This window comes from Trichechus manatus, unplaced genomic scaffold (assembly GCF_000243295.1).
Source record: "Trichechus manatus latirostris isolate Lorelei unplaced genomic scaffold, TriManLat1.0 scaffold00101, whole genome shotgun sequence".
Taxonomy (NCBI): Eukaryota; Metazoa; Chordata; class Mammalia; order Sirenia; family Trichechidae; genus Trichechus; species Trichechus manatus.
The window spans coordinates 5,643,050-5,661,712 of NW_004444037.1; the positions used below are offsets into that span (position 1 = coordinate 5,643,050).

General features: G+C 45.2%; 1 protein-coding gene across 1 annotated transcript in view; it reads right to left on the bottom strand.

Annotated features, from left to right (window-relative positions):
* Positions 1-16,914, bottom strand: part of KIT (KIT proto-oncogene, receptor tyrosine kinase) — a 104,944-nt gene extending 88,030 nt beyond the window's left edge. The window contains exon 1 of the mRNA XM_023737337.1: positions 16,788-16,914. Within this exon, the coding sequence (XP_023593105.1) occupies positions 16,788-16,914 (127 nt within the window). The remainder of the gene's footprint in view (positions 1-16,787) is intronic.
* Between the last annotated feature and the right edge of the window lie 1,749 nt (positions 16,915-18,663).

The window sequence follows — 18,663 nt, forward strand, 5'->3', positions numbered from 1 at the left end:
CGCTGCTTCCATGGGTGTTGATTGTGGATCCAAGTAAAATGAAATCCTTGACAACTTCAGTCTTTTCTCTGTTTATCATGATGTTGCTTATGGGTCCAGTTGTGAGGATTTTTTTCTTTATGTTGAGATGTAATCCATACTGAAGGCTATTGTCTTTGATCTTCATCAGTAAGTGCTTCAAGTCCTCTTCACTTTTAGTAAGCAAGGTTGTGTCATCTGCATAACACAGGTTGTTAATGAGTCTTCCTCAAATCCTGATGCTACGTTCTTCTTCATATAGTCCAGCTTCCTGGATTATCTGCTCACATACAAACTGAATAAGTATGGTGAAAGGATACAACCCTGACACACACCTTTCCTGACTTTAAACCATGCAGTAGCCCCTTGTTCTCTTGCTCTGTTCGAACGACTGCCTCTTGATCTATGTACAGGTTCCTCATGACCACAATCAAGCGTTCTGGAATTCCCATTCTTCACAATGTTATCCATAATTTGTTATGATCCACACAGTTGAATGTCTTTGCATAGTCAATAAAACAGAGTTTGTTTGTTTGTTTTTAATAGATATTAAACCCGTTGCCATTGAGTCGATTCTGACTCATAGCAACCCTATAGGACAGAGTAGAACTGCCTCATAGGGTTTCCAAGGAAAGGCTGGTGGATATGAACTGCCTGCTTTTTGGTTAGCAGCCCTATCTCTTAACCACTGCGCCACCAGGGCTCCATTTATAGATTTTAACAGTGAGTAAATGGATATTACTTCAAATCCCATGCTAGGGGGAGAAAGCGGAGAAGGAAGAACAGGCTACTAGCTAATTTAAATGTTACAGTAGGAAACTTATAGAAAATAGCCCCTCAAACAGAGGGGACCAAGGGTATTATATAAAGTATCAGTAAAAAGGCAACCATTAGAACAAAAATACAAATCTTCCCAAATACCAAAAGGTGTACCAAAAGAGAAAGAAATAGAATAATGGAAGAACACACCATCTACGAAGTGGTCTTGTTCTAAAAAAAAAAAAAAAAAAATCAAGCCTGAACGTAATCAAGCCTCCAAATCATCGATTTACAAGAACCACAGGGAACAAAGAAACACGTAAAACACCATCACAGGTATGCAATCAGCAGACTTCAGACTGCAAAAGACTGCACAGGACAATTACCCAGTGTCTTCAACAAAAATTGGGAGATAGAACCCATAGATAATAAATAACTTAAGGGATAGATCAGCCAATTACAACATGTGGATCTTGTTTGGATTCTACCAAATATGCGTATATTTGTGCCAATTTTTATATTTATTTTCAATAGGGGAAATGTGAACACTGACTGGATATCTGATGACATTGTGAAATTATATTGATTTGGAAAGGTGTGGTATTGGTATTTTCATTACGTTTACAAAAAGGACTTCGTATTGTAGAGCTACATACCGAAATACTTACAGATGAAACGCGATGATGCTTGAGACTTGCTTCAAAATAATGGAAGGGAGTGGATAAAGCGAAGATTAGCCATGTTAGTAACTGCTGAAACTGGGTGATGAGTACATGAGGATCCATTACACTCTTCTCTACGTTTGAAATGTTCCCATAATAAATAGATTATTTTTAAAGTCAAATGTGAGGCTCAATTCTTCTGTCTTGAGATAAAATGGCTGCTAATAGGTTTTCAAACAAGCCAGGGTGTAGCCTAGAATTCACAGGCCCCTACTACTTTTGTTTGTTTGCATTTTTACCTTTCCCTGGTCAACTGATAGTAAATTTAAACAAGATCTATTTAAATTTAGGGCCTGAAATTCTCACCCAAAACAATAGGTGCTAACAGATGATGATTACACTAGATAAAAGGAATTCTCTGGTTAGAAACACTAACCAGTTGCTCATTCATGGCAACTCTTGTGTGTCAGAGCAGAACTGTGCTTCATTGAATATTCAATGGCTTACTTTTCAGAAGTAGGTCGACAGGCCTTTCTTCCGAGGTGCCTCTGGGTGGACTCCAACTGTCAATCTCCCGGTTAGTACTTTAAAGCAATTGATTTCATAATTACCTACGTACTCATACCTGTAAATGAAAAGCTGATTGTTTCATCTAAATGTTACCTGACATCCTACCAAACACCTGAGGATTCGTCCTTAACACCTTCAACCAAGGCTGTTGCCATTGGGGATACACAACTCCTTACCTGCAACTCAAGGGGCTATCACTTTCTGTCCCTTCACAGTCTTTATCTTAGATTTCTTCCCGAGGGTCAGAACCAGCAATACTACAGGCAGGAAGAGTTCTACTCTAACGCCCAAGAATTGACAAAGAAGGAACTTTCCAGTCCTGGGAACTCAACAGTGCCAACTCTTTCATTCTGGGGAGTCCTAGATTTGAAACTTTAGATAGCTTATCACTTTGTGGGCCTATTAAGGACCACGCTAAGGGTAAAATGCAAAAGTCAGATGAAGTCAACCTATGCGGGCATCTCACCCAGGTCAGCTTTAGTAACCAGAGAGTTGAAACATGAAGCACAGGATGACTGAAGGTGGCTAAAAGTACTTTGTAAAATGCAAAGTGCCATCAGTGTAACATCCAGTTACAGTTGAGTCAACTCCAACACACGCCCTGGTCTATAGTAAACCAGTTGCCTTGGAGTCAATTATATTCATGGCGACCTCATGTGTGTCAGAGTAGCACTGTGCTCCGTAGGGATTTCAATGGCTGGTTTTTCAGAAGTAGATCACCAGGCCTTTCTTCCGAGGCACCTCTGGGTGGACCCCAACCATCTACCTTTAGGCTAACAGTCAAGCGGTTAACTGGTTGCATCACCCAGGGACTCAATGGTTGCTATTAAAATGAAAGCTGGTCAGATTTTTCACAAGGAAAAGATGTAAGAATTTTAAAAGGAGGTGCTGAACCTCCAGTCCTTGAAGAGATACTGAAGAGCATTCAGCCTGGACCCCTGAAACATCTCTTGGGTATGAGAAAACATTCTGGCGCGTTTTTAGAAAAATGGTTCCAATCTATAGACTGACAACGCACCTTGGCACATTAAAAATTCCACGAAGTCCTGAGAGAAGACAACTGTCTGTGTTCCCCGGTATTTCACACTTATTTAGCCCCCTGTGAATTAACTCCTTCACAGGAACACCTGCTTGATCAAGAGGTTCACTGCTCTGAAGTTAGAAAGTTTGGAGCAGTGAAAAGTGGGAAGGACTCAGCCCTTCCAACGGTAGAACCAGCAGGGGATAGAGCTCAAGTGACAAGCCCCTCAAACATTTTCATCCACTGACTTGGCCCCTAACACCTCCCTCCAATTCATCTTCTTTCACTGTTTTCCTCCTAGTTTGCCTTCTCTGCCCCCTCCTTTGCCCACGAACCAGTCACCTCTGACCCTCTGAGAAACCTTTCCTTCCTCTACTTTCTTCCTTAACTGACCATAATAGGGAACTGAAATAAGCCTAAATTAAGCTGCTTTCTATAGAGATCCTAAACATTTTTTTTTTCTTCTTGCCCCTCCTCCCCCTTGTGGACCCTGACTCTTGAGATAAAAAGAATTCACTAGAACATAAGCCCCAAGAGGACAAGCATTTTTGCCTGGTGTGTTCCCTACACTTCAGTAGTTACTATGAATAAATCTGTGAATTCCTGGTATAGGGTCAGCATTATGGATTGAATTATATCTCCCCCAAGATCTATTTAAGTCTTGTCCTGTAGTATGGGTGAACCTGACCTTGTTTGGAAATAAACAGTTTTTGCAGATATTATAAATTAGCATAAAGTCATATTGGAGTAGGGTGGGCCCTAATGCAATATGACCCCCCACAAAAAAAAAAAACCCAAACCTGTTGCCACTGAGTCAATTCCAAGCTGGCCAGGAGATGCCTGCCCACCTTGGGCGCTGGGGGCAGGATGGGGTGCCCATTCTTCCCAGCAGCAGGGGTGCCTGTTCCCAAGGGTGAGGGGCTGCAAAGCAGGCTCACCGCCTAGTAGGGCTGTGGGCATCCGTCGAAGAAAGGATGAGAATTTTTTCTCCCCTGTCTTTTTGGGAAGTCAGTCATTTATTATGGGGGTGCAGGTGGAGTTAGGGAAACAGCTCCTTTATAAAAAGAAACCGAGGGCTACTGGCGAGAGCCCCAGAGCAGCATCTCTCGGTCCCAATCTGGGGCATTCCATGGGCATTGCTGGGGCTCAGGCTCCGGCTTCTCTCTTAGGCGGCCCCGCCGGGCGGCCCCTCTGGCTTCCAGCTTGACCTGGGCTCCGAGGGACCTGCCCTTGGGCTTTGGAGGTCTACAGTCACCGCTTCGGTCTGGCCGCCAATCCTCTACCCGCTTCTTCTTGTGTAGAGGCCCAGTGGGCTGTCTCCGCTTGTCAGGCCAGGGGAACACGTCCTCATCAGTCTCCTCGCTCACAGCCTGGTGGAAATACTCAGCTTCATCCTCCTCCTCAGGTCGGCCGGCCCCCTCCACCTCCCGCGGCCCCAGGTCTTCGGCATCTCTGTCCCCATCGGCCTCTGTCCGTGCCCCCTTCATGCCCGCCAGGCTCTTCTTGTGGGCCTCTTACTGCTCCCTTGCGCTGCACGTTGTGGGCCTGCTGGTCCTGCCTCTGGGCCTTCAGTGGCAGCCTCTCTCCTTCTTGGCCGGCAGGATGGCCTGCAGCAACTCCGCTGTGTGCACAAAACCGTGGAACCCTCCTGGATCTTGCAGAGCTGCAGCGTCATATGAGGACCGATCTCAGCAACCGCTGGGCAGCTGGGCAGCTGGGCAGCTGGGCGCTCTGCCGGGGCCGCATGTAGCTGCACCTGGCGATGGCCTGCGGCAGCTCAGTAACATGCCCCCTGTTGGGCTCCACCTCGCTCTCTGACAGCCCCGCACCCATAGCCAGCAGCTCGCTGATATCCTGCAGATGGTTCATATTGGGGAACTTCTCCTGGAGAAGCTTCTTCATCCCGTGACTTGCCCACAGGAATGACTTTGATGGCAGAAATCAAGCTCCTGGGAGTCCGATGAGGAGGAGGCCGCTCTTGATGGTGTTGAGGTTTACCTTGTGCACATTGATGGAGGGGTACAGGTTCTGGAACACAGCGGCCATGAGCTTCACGTGCATGCTATGGGGGCCGAAACTGTTGAGCACCAGGGGGGCGGATGGGCATCCCCAGAGAGGGGTAGTTCCCCACAGTAGAAAGTTCCCCAAAGGGACATTATGCAATGCATGACTGTAGTCCAGAAACTAAGAAAATCATTTTAAATAAATATCCCTTGAAAATGCTGGCGTGTAAATTACGCTACACATTCAAATCTACTAAAAAAAAACAAACTCATAAACCCTTCTACATATGCTAGTTTATTTTTATAAGTAGAGGGAGGGGCTTCTTTTTTATGAAAACGATGCATTTTGGTTGTGCTAGAAACTTATCTACTACATTCCCTGTAGTAAAATATAGAGATTATACTAAAATAAATAGAAAAATATTTAAATATCCCAATTAACCATTTCCAATTGCTTATTCTAATGACATAGTTTATATAAAGAATCCTGGTTTAATTTAACGACGACAAAAACTCTAAAAACCAGTTATCCCCAAAAGCCCATACTGACTCTGGATCCCTTTCTATAAACACTTTATTCCAATAGAAAACAAAGATGCTGAGACACCAAATAATTTCCAAGGTTCTCAGTGATAATCCCCTACTTTGTCCCAACTCTGCCAAGTAATTCCTCTTCTAATGAGGTCTACATAGGCTATTATATTTAAATTACTAGTAGTTTGGGTATTGTTCTGAAGAATTTTATAACACCCATTGAAATAACTAGAGTCACCTGGGGCAAGCCCAAATTAAGTTGGATAGCTTGCCTTCCCGTAAGAACTTAAAAAGTAAGCCCTGATGGCACAGTGGTTAAAGCACTCGACCGCGAAACCCAAAGGTCGGCAGTACAAATCCACCAGCCACTCCACGGGCTAAGGATGTAGCAGTCCGTTTAAGATTTACAGCCTTGGAAACCCTCTGAGGCAGTTCTACCCTGTCCTATAGGGTCACTACAAGTCAGAAACTGACTCCAGAGCAGTGGGTTTGGTTTGGTAAAGAGCTTAAAAGGAGTCCTGGTGGCAAAATGGTTAAGTGCTCAGCTGCTAACCCTAAAGACTGACGGTTGGAAACCACTCCACAGCTCTGTGGGAGAAAGACCTGGCGCAATCTGCTCCCAGGAGATGACAGCCCAGGAAACCCAATGGAGCAGTTCTACTTTGTCACCTGGAGTTGCTATGCGTGGATATTGAATTGACAGCACCTGACAACAACAAAAGAAAGACAAAAGTAAAGGAGTAAGGGTTTCTTCCTTCTTTAATTATCCTTCTTATCTTTTTACCACGGAATCAAGAACAAGGCATTTAAAATTCGTTAAGAAATGAAGAATCACAGTCTACCATCTATTGTCACAATCAGATGGTGAGCCCACAAAATCTGTGATCTTGGCTGGGGCAAGGTGGGGTAATTGGCCTTGGATTTAAAAACAACTCAAAGTACATACCTGTGGACTTAAACTCTGGAGTTGCATTGTACAGACAATATATGTAGCACATGCAAAAGTGAGAGCTGTGATTTCCCATTTTTTATAGTTATTTCTCTGAATAAGCAACTACTTGACCTGATTACAGTTAGGAAAAACCTCATCACATATTTTCAGTTGCTGTCAAGATGATTCTGGCTCATGGTGACCCCATGTGTGTCAGAGTAGAACTATGCTCCATAGGGTTTTCAATGGCTAAGTTTTTCAGGAGTAGGTCACCGGGCCTTTCTTCCAAGTCACCTCTGGGTAGACTCAAATCTCCAACCTTTCAGTTAGAAGCCAAGTGTGTTAACCATTTGCACCACCCAGGGGCTCCCTCATCACATACAGCACTATAGAAAATATTGCAATTACTAGAACAGGTGCCCTTAAAAATGATCCCATCTCATCTACTACTCTCCACAAAGATTCTTTCCAGTGGAACCTTCTGACTATCACTCTTCACTAACTCTAACCCTTTGTTTTTGCTAGTCTCATGCCTTGTCCAAAGCCAGCCATTCTTTAAGATTTAACTCAGGTTCAATGTCTTCCTTTGAGTCAGCCATTCTACTCAAGAAGTTGTGACCTCCAACCCAATGGCAATGAGTATTTGTCCTAGCTACTCGACCAGAATTGCTATTTTACTTACATTTCATGAATGTGTATCTTATCTTCCCACAGATCCTAGGCTCCTTAAAGGCAGGGTTCACCTCTTGGACATCATCACACATTTCCACATGACAGGTAAAATGGCATTGTCTACTAGAAGTTGTTGAAATTTCATTCCTACCACCTTCCCCCTCTGGACCGCTGATCTAATAGGTAGCATTGAGCCATGACCATGAAATGAGCAAAGGGAAAGGAGAGATAGGAAGGGAAGTCAGGGTAGTGGGTAAACCACAGAGTGAACAATTCATTCTTGAGTAACCAAGGGAAAAGGACTTCAGTAGCTCGTCCTTCTTCCTTACAGATCTTTCAGGCAAGATGTAATGTGGCTGTACCTCAAAATTATCAATCAGTTGGGTGATCACAGAGCACAATCATTCTTAGATTAGGGCTAAACAATCAGTTATGGATTTCTCTAGACCTCGCACTTCCTTTTTCTTATTCTGACGCTAAGCTTAAGCTATCACACTGCACAATTTGCTCTGTGGTTAGATCCCCCCTCCCCCCGCCACAACAGAACAATAACCCATTTTTAGGCTGTGGGTTCTTTCTTGTCTGTTTTCAATATGGCCAAAAATTGTGAATACAGTAGTGGATCGTGTTAGAATCTACCCAGCACTTATGAGAAATGCTTACTCCCATAGCCAAAGCAGTAAGGAAAGAAAAGACCGCTGGTAATTTTACATTTCCAGATTTAATTAGAAAGGATTTTAGATAGGCCTTTAAAGGGACATCAAACCAATTGAGCTGGGCAGGACTTAACCATCTCAAAATGACATTTGCCTTCCCTCATACTTCCAGCGAAGACCCGATAACTAGCTCTGGTAATGCAATAAAGTCTTTTCGAACCCTTCCAGTCAAACAATTCTCCCTAAAAAAAAAAAAAAAAAAACTCAATTTCCTTCTAGGACAATTTAAACTACTCTCATTTTGTCTCATTCTTCACTCACACATTACCAATATTTGAAGACTATCATTCTTTAAAACTTCCCGCACCTTATCTTTTCCAGGCTTAATAAATCCAATTTCTTTTAAGTTATCTTCGAAGGACCTCTTTCCCAAAGCTTTAATCAACTCCATGCTTTCTACACCCAAAATGTCCATTTTATTCTCTGAGAAAACCAAAAAACAAACATACCTTTAAAATGGCCTAATGCAGAGAAGAGATGCAGGATCTTCTTCATGCTAAAATTTCTTTTCATGGATCAAATTTACTTTTCATTATATGAGAGAGACATCAGTGACCCACAATTCTTTATAGTCTCCAAATCATACCCTCATATCAGAGCCAGGTTCTGTGACCTTTGGGGTTTCATTTGATTTCTTGCAGATTTGACCCTGAGAAATTCATTTACATCTACCATTATGTCTGTGAAACTGAGTTTCAAGTAAGTGCAGCCTGTAAATAATGAACAGAGCCCCAAGTCCATCACCATATTCCCTCTCTCAAATGGGCTTCTTTGTCTTCTTGACTTTATTTCTGTGAATTCCATAATACCGCCATTCCTCCCAGTTAGTTACCTATACCCACAGTAACTCCTGCCCCCTTCCCCTCAATCTCATCAGTACCTAACACATAGAAAACCAAAACCCATTGCTGTCGAGTTGATTCTGACACATAGCAACCCTACAGGACAGGGCAGAATTGCCCCACAGGGTTTCCAAGGAGCAGCCGGTGGATTCAAACTGCCAACCTTTTGGTTAAGTCAAACGCTTAAACCACTGCACCACCAGGGCTCCTAACACATAGAAGGTACCCATAAATCTGCCAACTGAATGAAGGCTCGTCAGCTATACCTTCCTGTGTCTCTAAGTCTTCTCCCTTCTTTCCAGGGCATGCACCCAAACACCTAGGCCCTCGTCGCTTCATCCAGACAGGTTTTAAAGAACCTGCTTCATCATCCCTCTGTAAGACTCCCCACAAGCAGATTGTTCTCAGCCATAAGAGTGCTGCTGTTGTCAGCCGACACTGAGTTGGTTCCAACTCATGGCGACCTCATGTACAAAAGAATGAAATATTGCCCAGTCCTGTACCACCACCACTGTTGCAGCCACTGTGTATTTTAAGTGCCTTCCAACCCAGGGGGCTCATCTTCCAGCACTACACTGAATAATATTCTGTTGTAACCCGTAGAGTTTTCATTGGCTAATTTTCAGACATAGATCACCAGGTCTTTCTTCCTAGTCTGTCATAGTCTGGAAGCTCTGCTGAAACTTGTCCATCCTGGGTGACCCTGCTGGTATTTGAAATACCAGTGGCATAGCTTCCAGCATCATAGCAACACTCAAGCCACCACAGTACAATAAACTAACAGATGGGTAGTGGTAAAACAGCCCCCTCAAAGACTTTCCCTTATTCCTGGCTGCCTACAGCAATGGAGTATCCAACTTTGGGGGACAGGCCTTGGTGTCTTACTTCCCCAGACTGTGGAGCAGGTTGGCAAGTGTGCTTAGCAGGAGAGAATAGTGATGTGAGCTGGTAAGTAAAGCCTGGCTCAAGTCTACCTGGGCCTCAATTTTAAAGCCCCCTTCATAATCTGGACAACACTCACCACTAAATATACCTTCCCTCCCATGCTCCTTGAAAGTAAACAATGATCCTACCTTTTCAGCCTTTTCCTCTCTGATTCCCAACCCACCCCCTGCCATTATGCCAACTGAAAGACTTGAAAATCCTCAAATTCTTAATGTCTTGACCCGTGTTTTTGTAGCTTTTTCCAATTGAAGCCTCAACTACTAACACTCTACTCTCCCTCCTTTAAGGGGCAGAAATTAATCTCAAATACTATCTCCCACAGGGACACTTTTACTGATTACAGATCTCTATCACCTGCCCACCAAGAGCTAAGCTCCCGCTCCACTAAAATCCTACCTAGAGCACTTTGCACTTTTTCGGACATGAATGAATCTGTGGCTGTGCTCTTGCCCCATCCCAGCCTCTCTCTATAGTCCCTACAAGGAACAAGGCACAGGAATCAATAAACCTTTGTTAAACCAAATAAAAAATGTTTACTGAGCATTTATTACCTTCAAAGCATGGTGCAAGTGCTAGAGAGTAGAAGAGATGTTAAATCAATATTTACTGAACACCACTGAGTGTCAAGCCTGTGGCAATGGACAAGTTCAGCTTGGTCCCTGTACTCCTAGGGAAGGCAGTAAAGGAAAAGCTGGCCATTGTCGAGGACTTTTCAATGCAAATTTAAAAGGTAATAGGGTTCATGGACCCTAGGTAACCTATCACTCGTCTACCTTGGGAAAATGGCCATTTACAGAGTTTTTCCCCCTTAAACTTTCTTTTTCCCCCCAGTAGCTGACTTTTCAGAAATAGATCACCAGGCCTTTCTTCTGAGGCATCTCTGGGCAGACTCCAACCTACAACCTTTTTGGTTAGCTGCGAAGCACTTAACCATATGTACCACCCAGGGACACCAGCCCTCTTAAACTTTTATCCAGAAATCTATACTCCCGTTCGCGGAAAGTAGTCTAAAAATAAGGTTAACAAAGAACCAAGGAGAAGTATGCCTTAACCACTAGCTGTGGTCTTTACTTAAATTAGACATTAATTGTAAGTTTAAACAACTTCATCTTAATACAAAAAGAAAAGAAAAGAAAAACCCTACATAATCTGGTTTTAAACTATTTCCAAAATTTTTTGTAAAGGCAAAGCTGAAAGAGAAACAAGAAAATCAGCCAGATAGTGGCTTGCTCTGTGCAGAATGCTGTGCTAAACATGTTACGTGTATTATCTCTCAGATCCCTATGCTATCATCCCCATTTTACAGATGAGAAAATGAAGCTTAACCAAAGGTAAGTATCTTGTCCAAGATCACACAGCTGGTAAACAGCGGAATTGGAATAAAAACTCAGGCTGTCAATTCCAAAGCCCAAGCTCTTAACTGAGGCCACATGCTCTGAATAACAATTTAGTTTAAACTTTACATTTTGCAGAAATGTTGAAAATCTAGCTGTCAGAAAGGTAGGCACTTGGAACATTATCTAACAAAAGCATGTGTGTCCTGACCAAAATGTAAACATGAAGGCTAAAGCGTAAAATGAATGGAAAAATTAGCAAGTAAGAATGTTTTCGTTGGAGAAATCTTCTGAGATGTGTTTTTTCTCTCCTCTGGGGACAGAAAAAATTCAAGATTTGTTCTAACTCCAAGACCAGGATTTGCAACTGTTATATCAAAAGCTATATAAAATGCAGACAAAAATTAACTTTATTTCCTTTTTAAAAACTGTCAAGTTAGGATTTATTGGTACACAAGTACAAGGATTATAAAGAGAAATAGTCAAAATCTACATTCTCAAGGAGGTCATTCATTCATTAGTTGCTATCCCATTGCGGACTGTGTGCCAAGCACCTGTAACAAGCATCTCTATCTAATTTTTAGGGTACTCAGGGTAGGCATTATTCCCACTTTAGGGGCAGGAATAGCTCCTAGTTTACAGATGATAATTATGGCTGGCACGTATTGAGCACATACTATGTGCCAGGCACCATTCTAAAATCTTTCCACATAGCAACACGTTTAATCCTCACAACAATCCTATGAAGTATGTGCTATTAGCTCCATTTTACTGATAAGGAAACTGGCCATAAAAAAAAAAAAAAAAAACTCTGCTGCCATTAAGTCAATTCCGACTCACAGTGACCCTATAAGACAGCCTAGAACTGCTCCATAGGGTTTCCAAGGCTGTAATCCTTATGGAAGCAGACTGCCACATCTTTCACCCTTGGAGCGGATGGTGGGTTCAAATCACCAAGCTTTCAGTTAGCAGCGGAGCACTTAACTACTGCGTTGCACAGAGGGGTCGAATAATTTGCCCAAAGTCACAGTTATTAATTGGCAATGCTCAGATGAGAAACCAAAGCTCAGATAAGCTAAGTAACTTGTTCCAGGCTTCAGGGTTTCAGCCATGGAGCCAGCTGACTAATACAGGGCCTTCTGGACTACTTAAGCCTGTTCTTCCACTGCAGTACCTGCCTGGTCCCAATCTCAAATGCCTGAGCAAGCCAGGGCCCAATCTCAAATGCCTAAGCGCTGGCCAGCAGTAGGGAGCAGTAGAGCCTAAAGGACAGGTCCTATGTAGAGGGGGTAGTTCTTCAAGAGAAGAAAGCTAGATCTTGATATAAATTCTCCAGATTTTTAAATACTGTCTACATGTTTTCTAAGCACTGTGTGGGCCAAACAAAACAGAACCACAGGCTGTCAGCTTGCAACTCCTCTTTATTTATTAAGAGTCTTAAGTCAAATTATAGGCTGTCTAATGTACAAAAATGTCAGAATATCAGAATGGCTAGGCCAGGCTTACTTGTAAGTGCTCTCCACTTCCAACAAAGATTTACAGTGATTTGCCCTAGAATCAAACTTTTGCTACTGGTAACTCTCTCCCGCTGGAGCCGGGGCGGCGCAAGTGGTTTGCAATCGGCTGCTAACCTAAAGGTTGTCACTTTGACCCCACTCAGCAGCACTGTAAAAGAAAGGCCTGGCAATCTGCCTCTGTAAAGATTACAGCCAAGAAAACCCTGTGGAGCAGTTCTACTCTGTAACACACAGGGTTGCCATGAGTCGGAATCAACTCCTTGGCCATGGGTTACGTTTGGTTTGGTTTAACTTCCTATCAGACCCTCCACACTCTAAGTTTGTAACCATGAAAACATTTAAGTTATTAAAACTACTTATGAAATTTTGCATATTTGGATTCCTTCAAATGTCTTTTAACCTCACTTTTGAAAAGTTACCACACATGACTGCAGCAAAATAAGGCGTTTCCCACTTCCTAGCCTGTCGACTCTTAAACTAAATTCATTCTGGAGAAAATGTAGCTGCAGCCTTTGACCACTGCCTTTGTGGGGTCCCCCGCACTACAGCCCAGCTCTGAGAATTCGACTCAGGACACCGCGGCTCATTTCCTGATGTCCCTCTTTAATCAGCTGGAGACTTGAGGAAATGAGTCAAAATCCTAAGGGTAACTTCTAGCAGCTGTCAACAACAGCAGCAAAATCCATTGCGTACAACATCTGTACGTAAATGTGCTACAAGGGAAGCCCACAAAATACTTGGCACATTTCTGATGAAAATTTCTTTAGGGAGAAGAAAGGCTGTGAGTGGTAAACTGTCATTATATCTCATCGTGCTAAAGTGTAAATAGCCTAAGGTATTAGCTATTACTGAGGGTTTTCTCTTTCACAACTATATAATGCTAAGACCATTTTTATTTTTGGGGGGGGGGTTTCAACTGACTAACATTTTAGAGATAGCTTATCTTCATTTCCTTAACTGGAATGAACAGCTAACACCTAAAGTTTATTTGTGCAACCCTCACCAGATCAAAAGCCTCCCCACCTCCAGGAAAGCTAGTTTAATAAATCCTCCCTCAGTGAATGCTGTTGTTAGTGGTGGTGTGCCATCAAGTTGATTGCAACTCACAGAGACCTCAAAGGACAGAGCAGAACTACTACAGTTTACTAGCCTATATTTTTTTACCAGTTTGATAGAAGCAGTTTGCCAGGTCTTTCTCCCATGTGGCAGCTGGGTGGGTTCGAACCGCTGACCTTTCGGTTAGCAGTCACGTGCTTTAACCATTGTGCCAGAAAACACTCTAACTTAAACATCATAAGACAGGCAATTTCATCAAAATTGGGAAGGTCCTTGATGGTCCTGTTCACTCAGTTTTATTCCCAGAACCTACAGCATACAGTTGGCACTCATTAAATTTTTGAATGAATGAATGCAAATCTCACTGTACGGGCTGATCTCAGGCTTCACCGCTGATTGTTTTGGGCAAGTGTCTTATCCTCAGCCAGTTTCTCCAGCTGTAAAGTGGTGGGGGTGGTAATAGTACTACCTCCTGGACTTGCTGAGAAGATTGGAAATGACAGGCAAAGCCCCCAGCACAGTGCCTGGCACACATTTTCCGATGAAAGAGTAACAACTATTTTACAGCACGTATGCGCAGTGGTTAAGAAAGGCTGGCAGTTCAAATCCACCAGCTGCTCCTTGGAAACCCTATGGGGCAGCTCTACTCTGTCCTACAGGGTTGCTGAGCCAGAACTGACTCAACAGCAATGGGTTTATGTAATATGAAATTTAAGGCACATTAGAAAACGTGCTTTGTAGAAGCACAGTATATATGATTTATAAAGTCAGAGGAAAAAATGAGTGGATGGTAGAAAAGAGAATGGGATTAAATGAATTATCTGGGATCTCTCTATAAAACCATCGTATTATTTCCAGCAGGATAATAATCCAGCATGCCCTGTGTACAGCTGCTGGGGATGACTCTGGCCTCACACCTGCAGCAACAAGGGGAAGGAATGATTCACTATTCCTTCCAGGTTCATCCTGCCTACCACGGGAGCTGTAACTACTAGAGGAAGGGGGGTGGGGGGCACTGTAGAGTTGTCACTTCTCCTAGCCCTCAGAGGGAAACTGTAGTGGAGCATGTGGGGACTGAGGAGTGGGTAGCATAAACTACAAGGACAGACAGGTAAGTCACACCAAGTGACCCTAGTGACCAGGAGCAGCAAAGGAATTTCCAGGCAGCTGGAAGGGGTCAGGGAGAGAGTTTAGAAAAAGTGTTCAGTTGACTATCAGAATACTGAAGGAGAATTTTGGACCCAAAGGAACCTTCATGATGTGGATGCCTCATTGTACTTTAAGAGGAAACTGGGATCCCCAAGAATTTCAGCATCCTGCCCAAGGGCACATAGCCAATGAATGGCAAAGAAAACTAACCAGATTGGAAGTCCAAGTCTTTGTCACTATACCACACTGCCCCACAGGAGACAGACTTTAAAAGTCCCTTTGCCAAACGTCTATTGGATGAAACAGGCAAATTATGAGGAAGAAGGAAACAATTGATTCATTTAATTTTTAAATAGGGAAATATTCAGCGTGGTTTGTCTTTCTTGGAACCCTACTCGGCTCTAGTTCACATAACTTATCTGAAATTAAAAAAAAAAAGGCACAAAAATATAATGACCACACATATGTCGTTTTAGCTAGGCAGTAAAATCCACCAAGGAATCCGGACACTGGCTCATGATCCCTCCTGCTTCACAGGGGTCCAGATGGACTGCCTCTCCTCCCCGACAGGAAAGCCTTCACAATGCCTTTCAGACGGGGAGGGGGAAGCTGCGTCTTGAGACTTTATGGGGAAACGACCAGTAGTCGATAGAGCCCACCATAATTCATTGCAATGCTTCCTTTCAAGCCCTTGGATTCCGGTTCAAATTCACTTTCTATCCTTACACCATCAAGGTAACCTTAAGGGATTTAAAAAAAAAAAAAAAAAAAGGCCTGGGGGAGACCAGGGCTTCAGGGATTAGCCAGGCGACCCGCACGGGCCGCGTGAACCAGCCACATCCAGAAAAAAAGGAAAGGAGACTCAGGAAGGGGTCCAGGGATCTGCAAATCCTTCTCCAGCTTAAGACCCAAGTTCCCGCGCAGATATAACTTGATTTCCATAACAGCTTTAAGAACGAAGGAGAATTTGCAGAAAGTTCCACTCCATCTCCCACCCCCCACCTCAAGCAGCTCTGAAGTATAAATATCACGTGGGAGGGGGTGTAGCGAATCTCAGAATTCCCGAAGAAAACTAGGAGCTGCGCTCACAGGTCGCAGACACCGAGACGAGGGTCTTCCTGGGCCCCGCCAGCCTGCTGGGATACTCTGGCTCGGGCGCGCGCGGCTACTAAAGCCGGGGAGCGGCAGCCGGCGGCATACCAGCCTCCAGCCGCTCTGGCGCGTGTGGCAGGAATGAAACGGCACCGCGGCAGATAGGGGCGAGCCTCCGGCATGGGATTTACAAAAGCAAAAAGTCTGCAACCTAGCGGCTGCTTTCTACACGCCCTGCCCAAGTTGTCCTTGTCGTCGCCACCTCCAGGCTCCCTGGGTCCAGCCCCACAGCCGCATGCCGCGCACCCCGCTTGCAAAAGCATAACCAGGGAGCCGGGAAGCGCCGCCGCCTTAGACTCGTCTCCACGGGTCACGCCGCTAGCACAGGCGGCAGCACGTCTGTCCCCATCTCTGGGCACAAAGAGCGCCCACGGTTGGAAAGCAGCAGCTGCAGAGCAAAAACAGGCTCTCAAACTTTACCCTCCGCGCGGCTAAGAACCTGCCGGCCGGCCCTCTGGAGCACCGGTCACAAGCACGCAACTTTTAACAAAAGGAAGCTGTGGTCGCGCCTCGCACGGAGGAGATAACGCGCTCGGTGCGAAACCCCGACTCGCCAGCCTCTGCCACCCGCAACCTTCGGCACAAAAGAAATCCCAAACTCGCACGCAGCTCGCTGCCCTCAGCCTGCAACCTCACTCACCCTCAGCCCCCTCGCTACCCTCATTCCAGGTAGACCTCCCAGCTCAACGGCCCCAGAATCAGGGGCTGGGGGCTTCTTGCGCAGGTGAGCGAGGCAGGGCGCAGGAGAGTCCCCGGGGACGGCTCGAATCTTTCCGCAGGCTGACACGCCTGGGACCTGAAAGGCCAGCAGCCACTTCTCCGGACACACCCCAGGATGTTCAACCTTTCGGGGGGCATAGGCTGCGCTGAGGGGCGCGGCCCGGGGTATCCGCCGCGCTCTCCCACCTGTCTGGACGCCAAGCAGGAGAAGCAGGACGTAGAGAAAATCCCTGGCGCCGCAAGCGCCTCTCATCGCGGTGGCTGCGCTGGGACCCGAGCTCTGTTCCACGTTCCTGCTCTCGCCCAAGTGCATCAAGCGCGGCAAAGCCGAGCCCCCAGAGCCAGAGCGCGGAGGAGCAGCCCCTCCTCCCAGTGCCCTCCCCCTGCGCGCCGGCCACGCCCCTCCTCGCATCCCCTCCTCCCGCCTGCCTAGGTCTCGCTCCCTTCTAGCGTCGCTGGCCCCTTGCTCTTTCGACTGGCTAATCCCTAGGAGCTGTGACCACGGAGAGGGGAAGGGCACGCGGACTCTCGCCGCCAGGGTCCCGACCCCTGAGCCCTCCATCTTTCCACCTCTCTTCCCCTGTGATTTGGTCGAGGCGCGGGAGGCAGTTCCCGGACGAGGGTGTGAGCTTTGTGAAGCCGGACACCACGCGCACTTTAGGGCACGGGCTCGGCCACCTGGCAGGTGCTCCCCAGACAATAAAGATTGGACGCCAGCCTTCGAGCATGCTCATGAGGGAGGGGGTGGACGCTGCTGGTGGTGTAAGTGGTTCGGAGACAGGAGTGGGGTGGTTAGTAAATTGGACCCCGACATTCTTCTCCACTCCTGTTATCAAGGGGGACCAAGCGTGGCACCTGGCATCGCGGTAAAAGGCTAAGAGGGGGTTTAGGTAATTATGCTCAGTTTGTCCACCTGCTCCGTTACCTGTCAGAGCATAGTTGGTCTCCTATTGGTCGGCGTAGCCTCCACCCAACAACCCCCTGCCCAGACTTTTCTGGAGACTGCGGCATTGAAGTGGGGAAGGGCGCCTTGCGAGGTTTGCTCCGGTAGCCTGATTTTTGAAACCCATTTGCACCAATCTTTGTGCAAAGCCCTCTGGGCGCTTTTTTTTTTTTTTTTCCTATGCAGTTTCTCTGCCTCCCTATCATGACAGTTACAGGGCTGAGGATCCCTGCGTTCCTTGTAGCTGCTCCAGCCTGTGCCAGGCTCAAAATAATAGTAACATGATACTCTTAAGCCAGGTCCCATTGCAGAGAAAGTGCTTCACCTACCTGCTTATGGCGGTGCCCCGAATGAAATGTAACAATATCTGTACAGAGTTTTATAATTCTTCTCCTTGCTGAATATTACTTCATGATCACAATAACATCTTTATAAGGTAGCTAGAGCAGATATCTTTATTATCTTATTTCTAAAAGTGGCCTAATATCACAGCGCTGATAAAGGGGAGACCAAGATTGGAACCCTCATCTTAAGACTGACTCCAGGTTATGATGAGCTTTCCCTATGCCTTCTAATAAACTAGTCAAATACCCTCCCTCCTCCCCACTATAGAGCTTAAGAACGGAAAATAAATAGGAAGTGCCCATTAGAAAAAAAGTAATAGAATAATTTAGATACACCTAGACTCCTCTCTAAAGTATCATCCAAATTTATAATTTATAATGTTGAAATCTCTCCTGTTTGATGCCGATATAACCTAAGTTGGCTTAAATTAATTACTTAAAAATTATCACTACTGTAAGAATTATCTTAGGTGAAGGAAAGGACAGCACTCACTTCAGGGGAAGTCAGCACAACTGGACTAAACCAAAACTAAGAAGTTTCCTGAATACAATTAAACACTTTGAGGGACAGAGTAGCAGGGGTAGGGGTCTGGGGACCATGCTTTCAGGGGACATCTAGGTCAATTGGCATAACAAAACTTATTAAGAAAATGCTCTGCATCCTACTTTGGTGAGAGGTGTCTGGGGTCTTAAAAGCTTGCAAGCAGCCATCTAAAATGCATCCATTGGTCCCAACCACCTGGAGTAAAGGAAAATGAAGAACACCAAAGACACA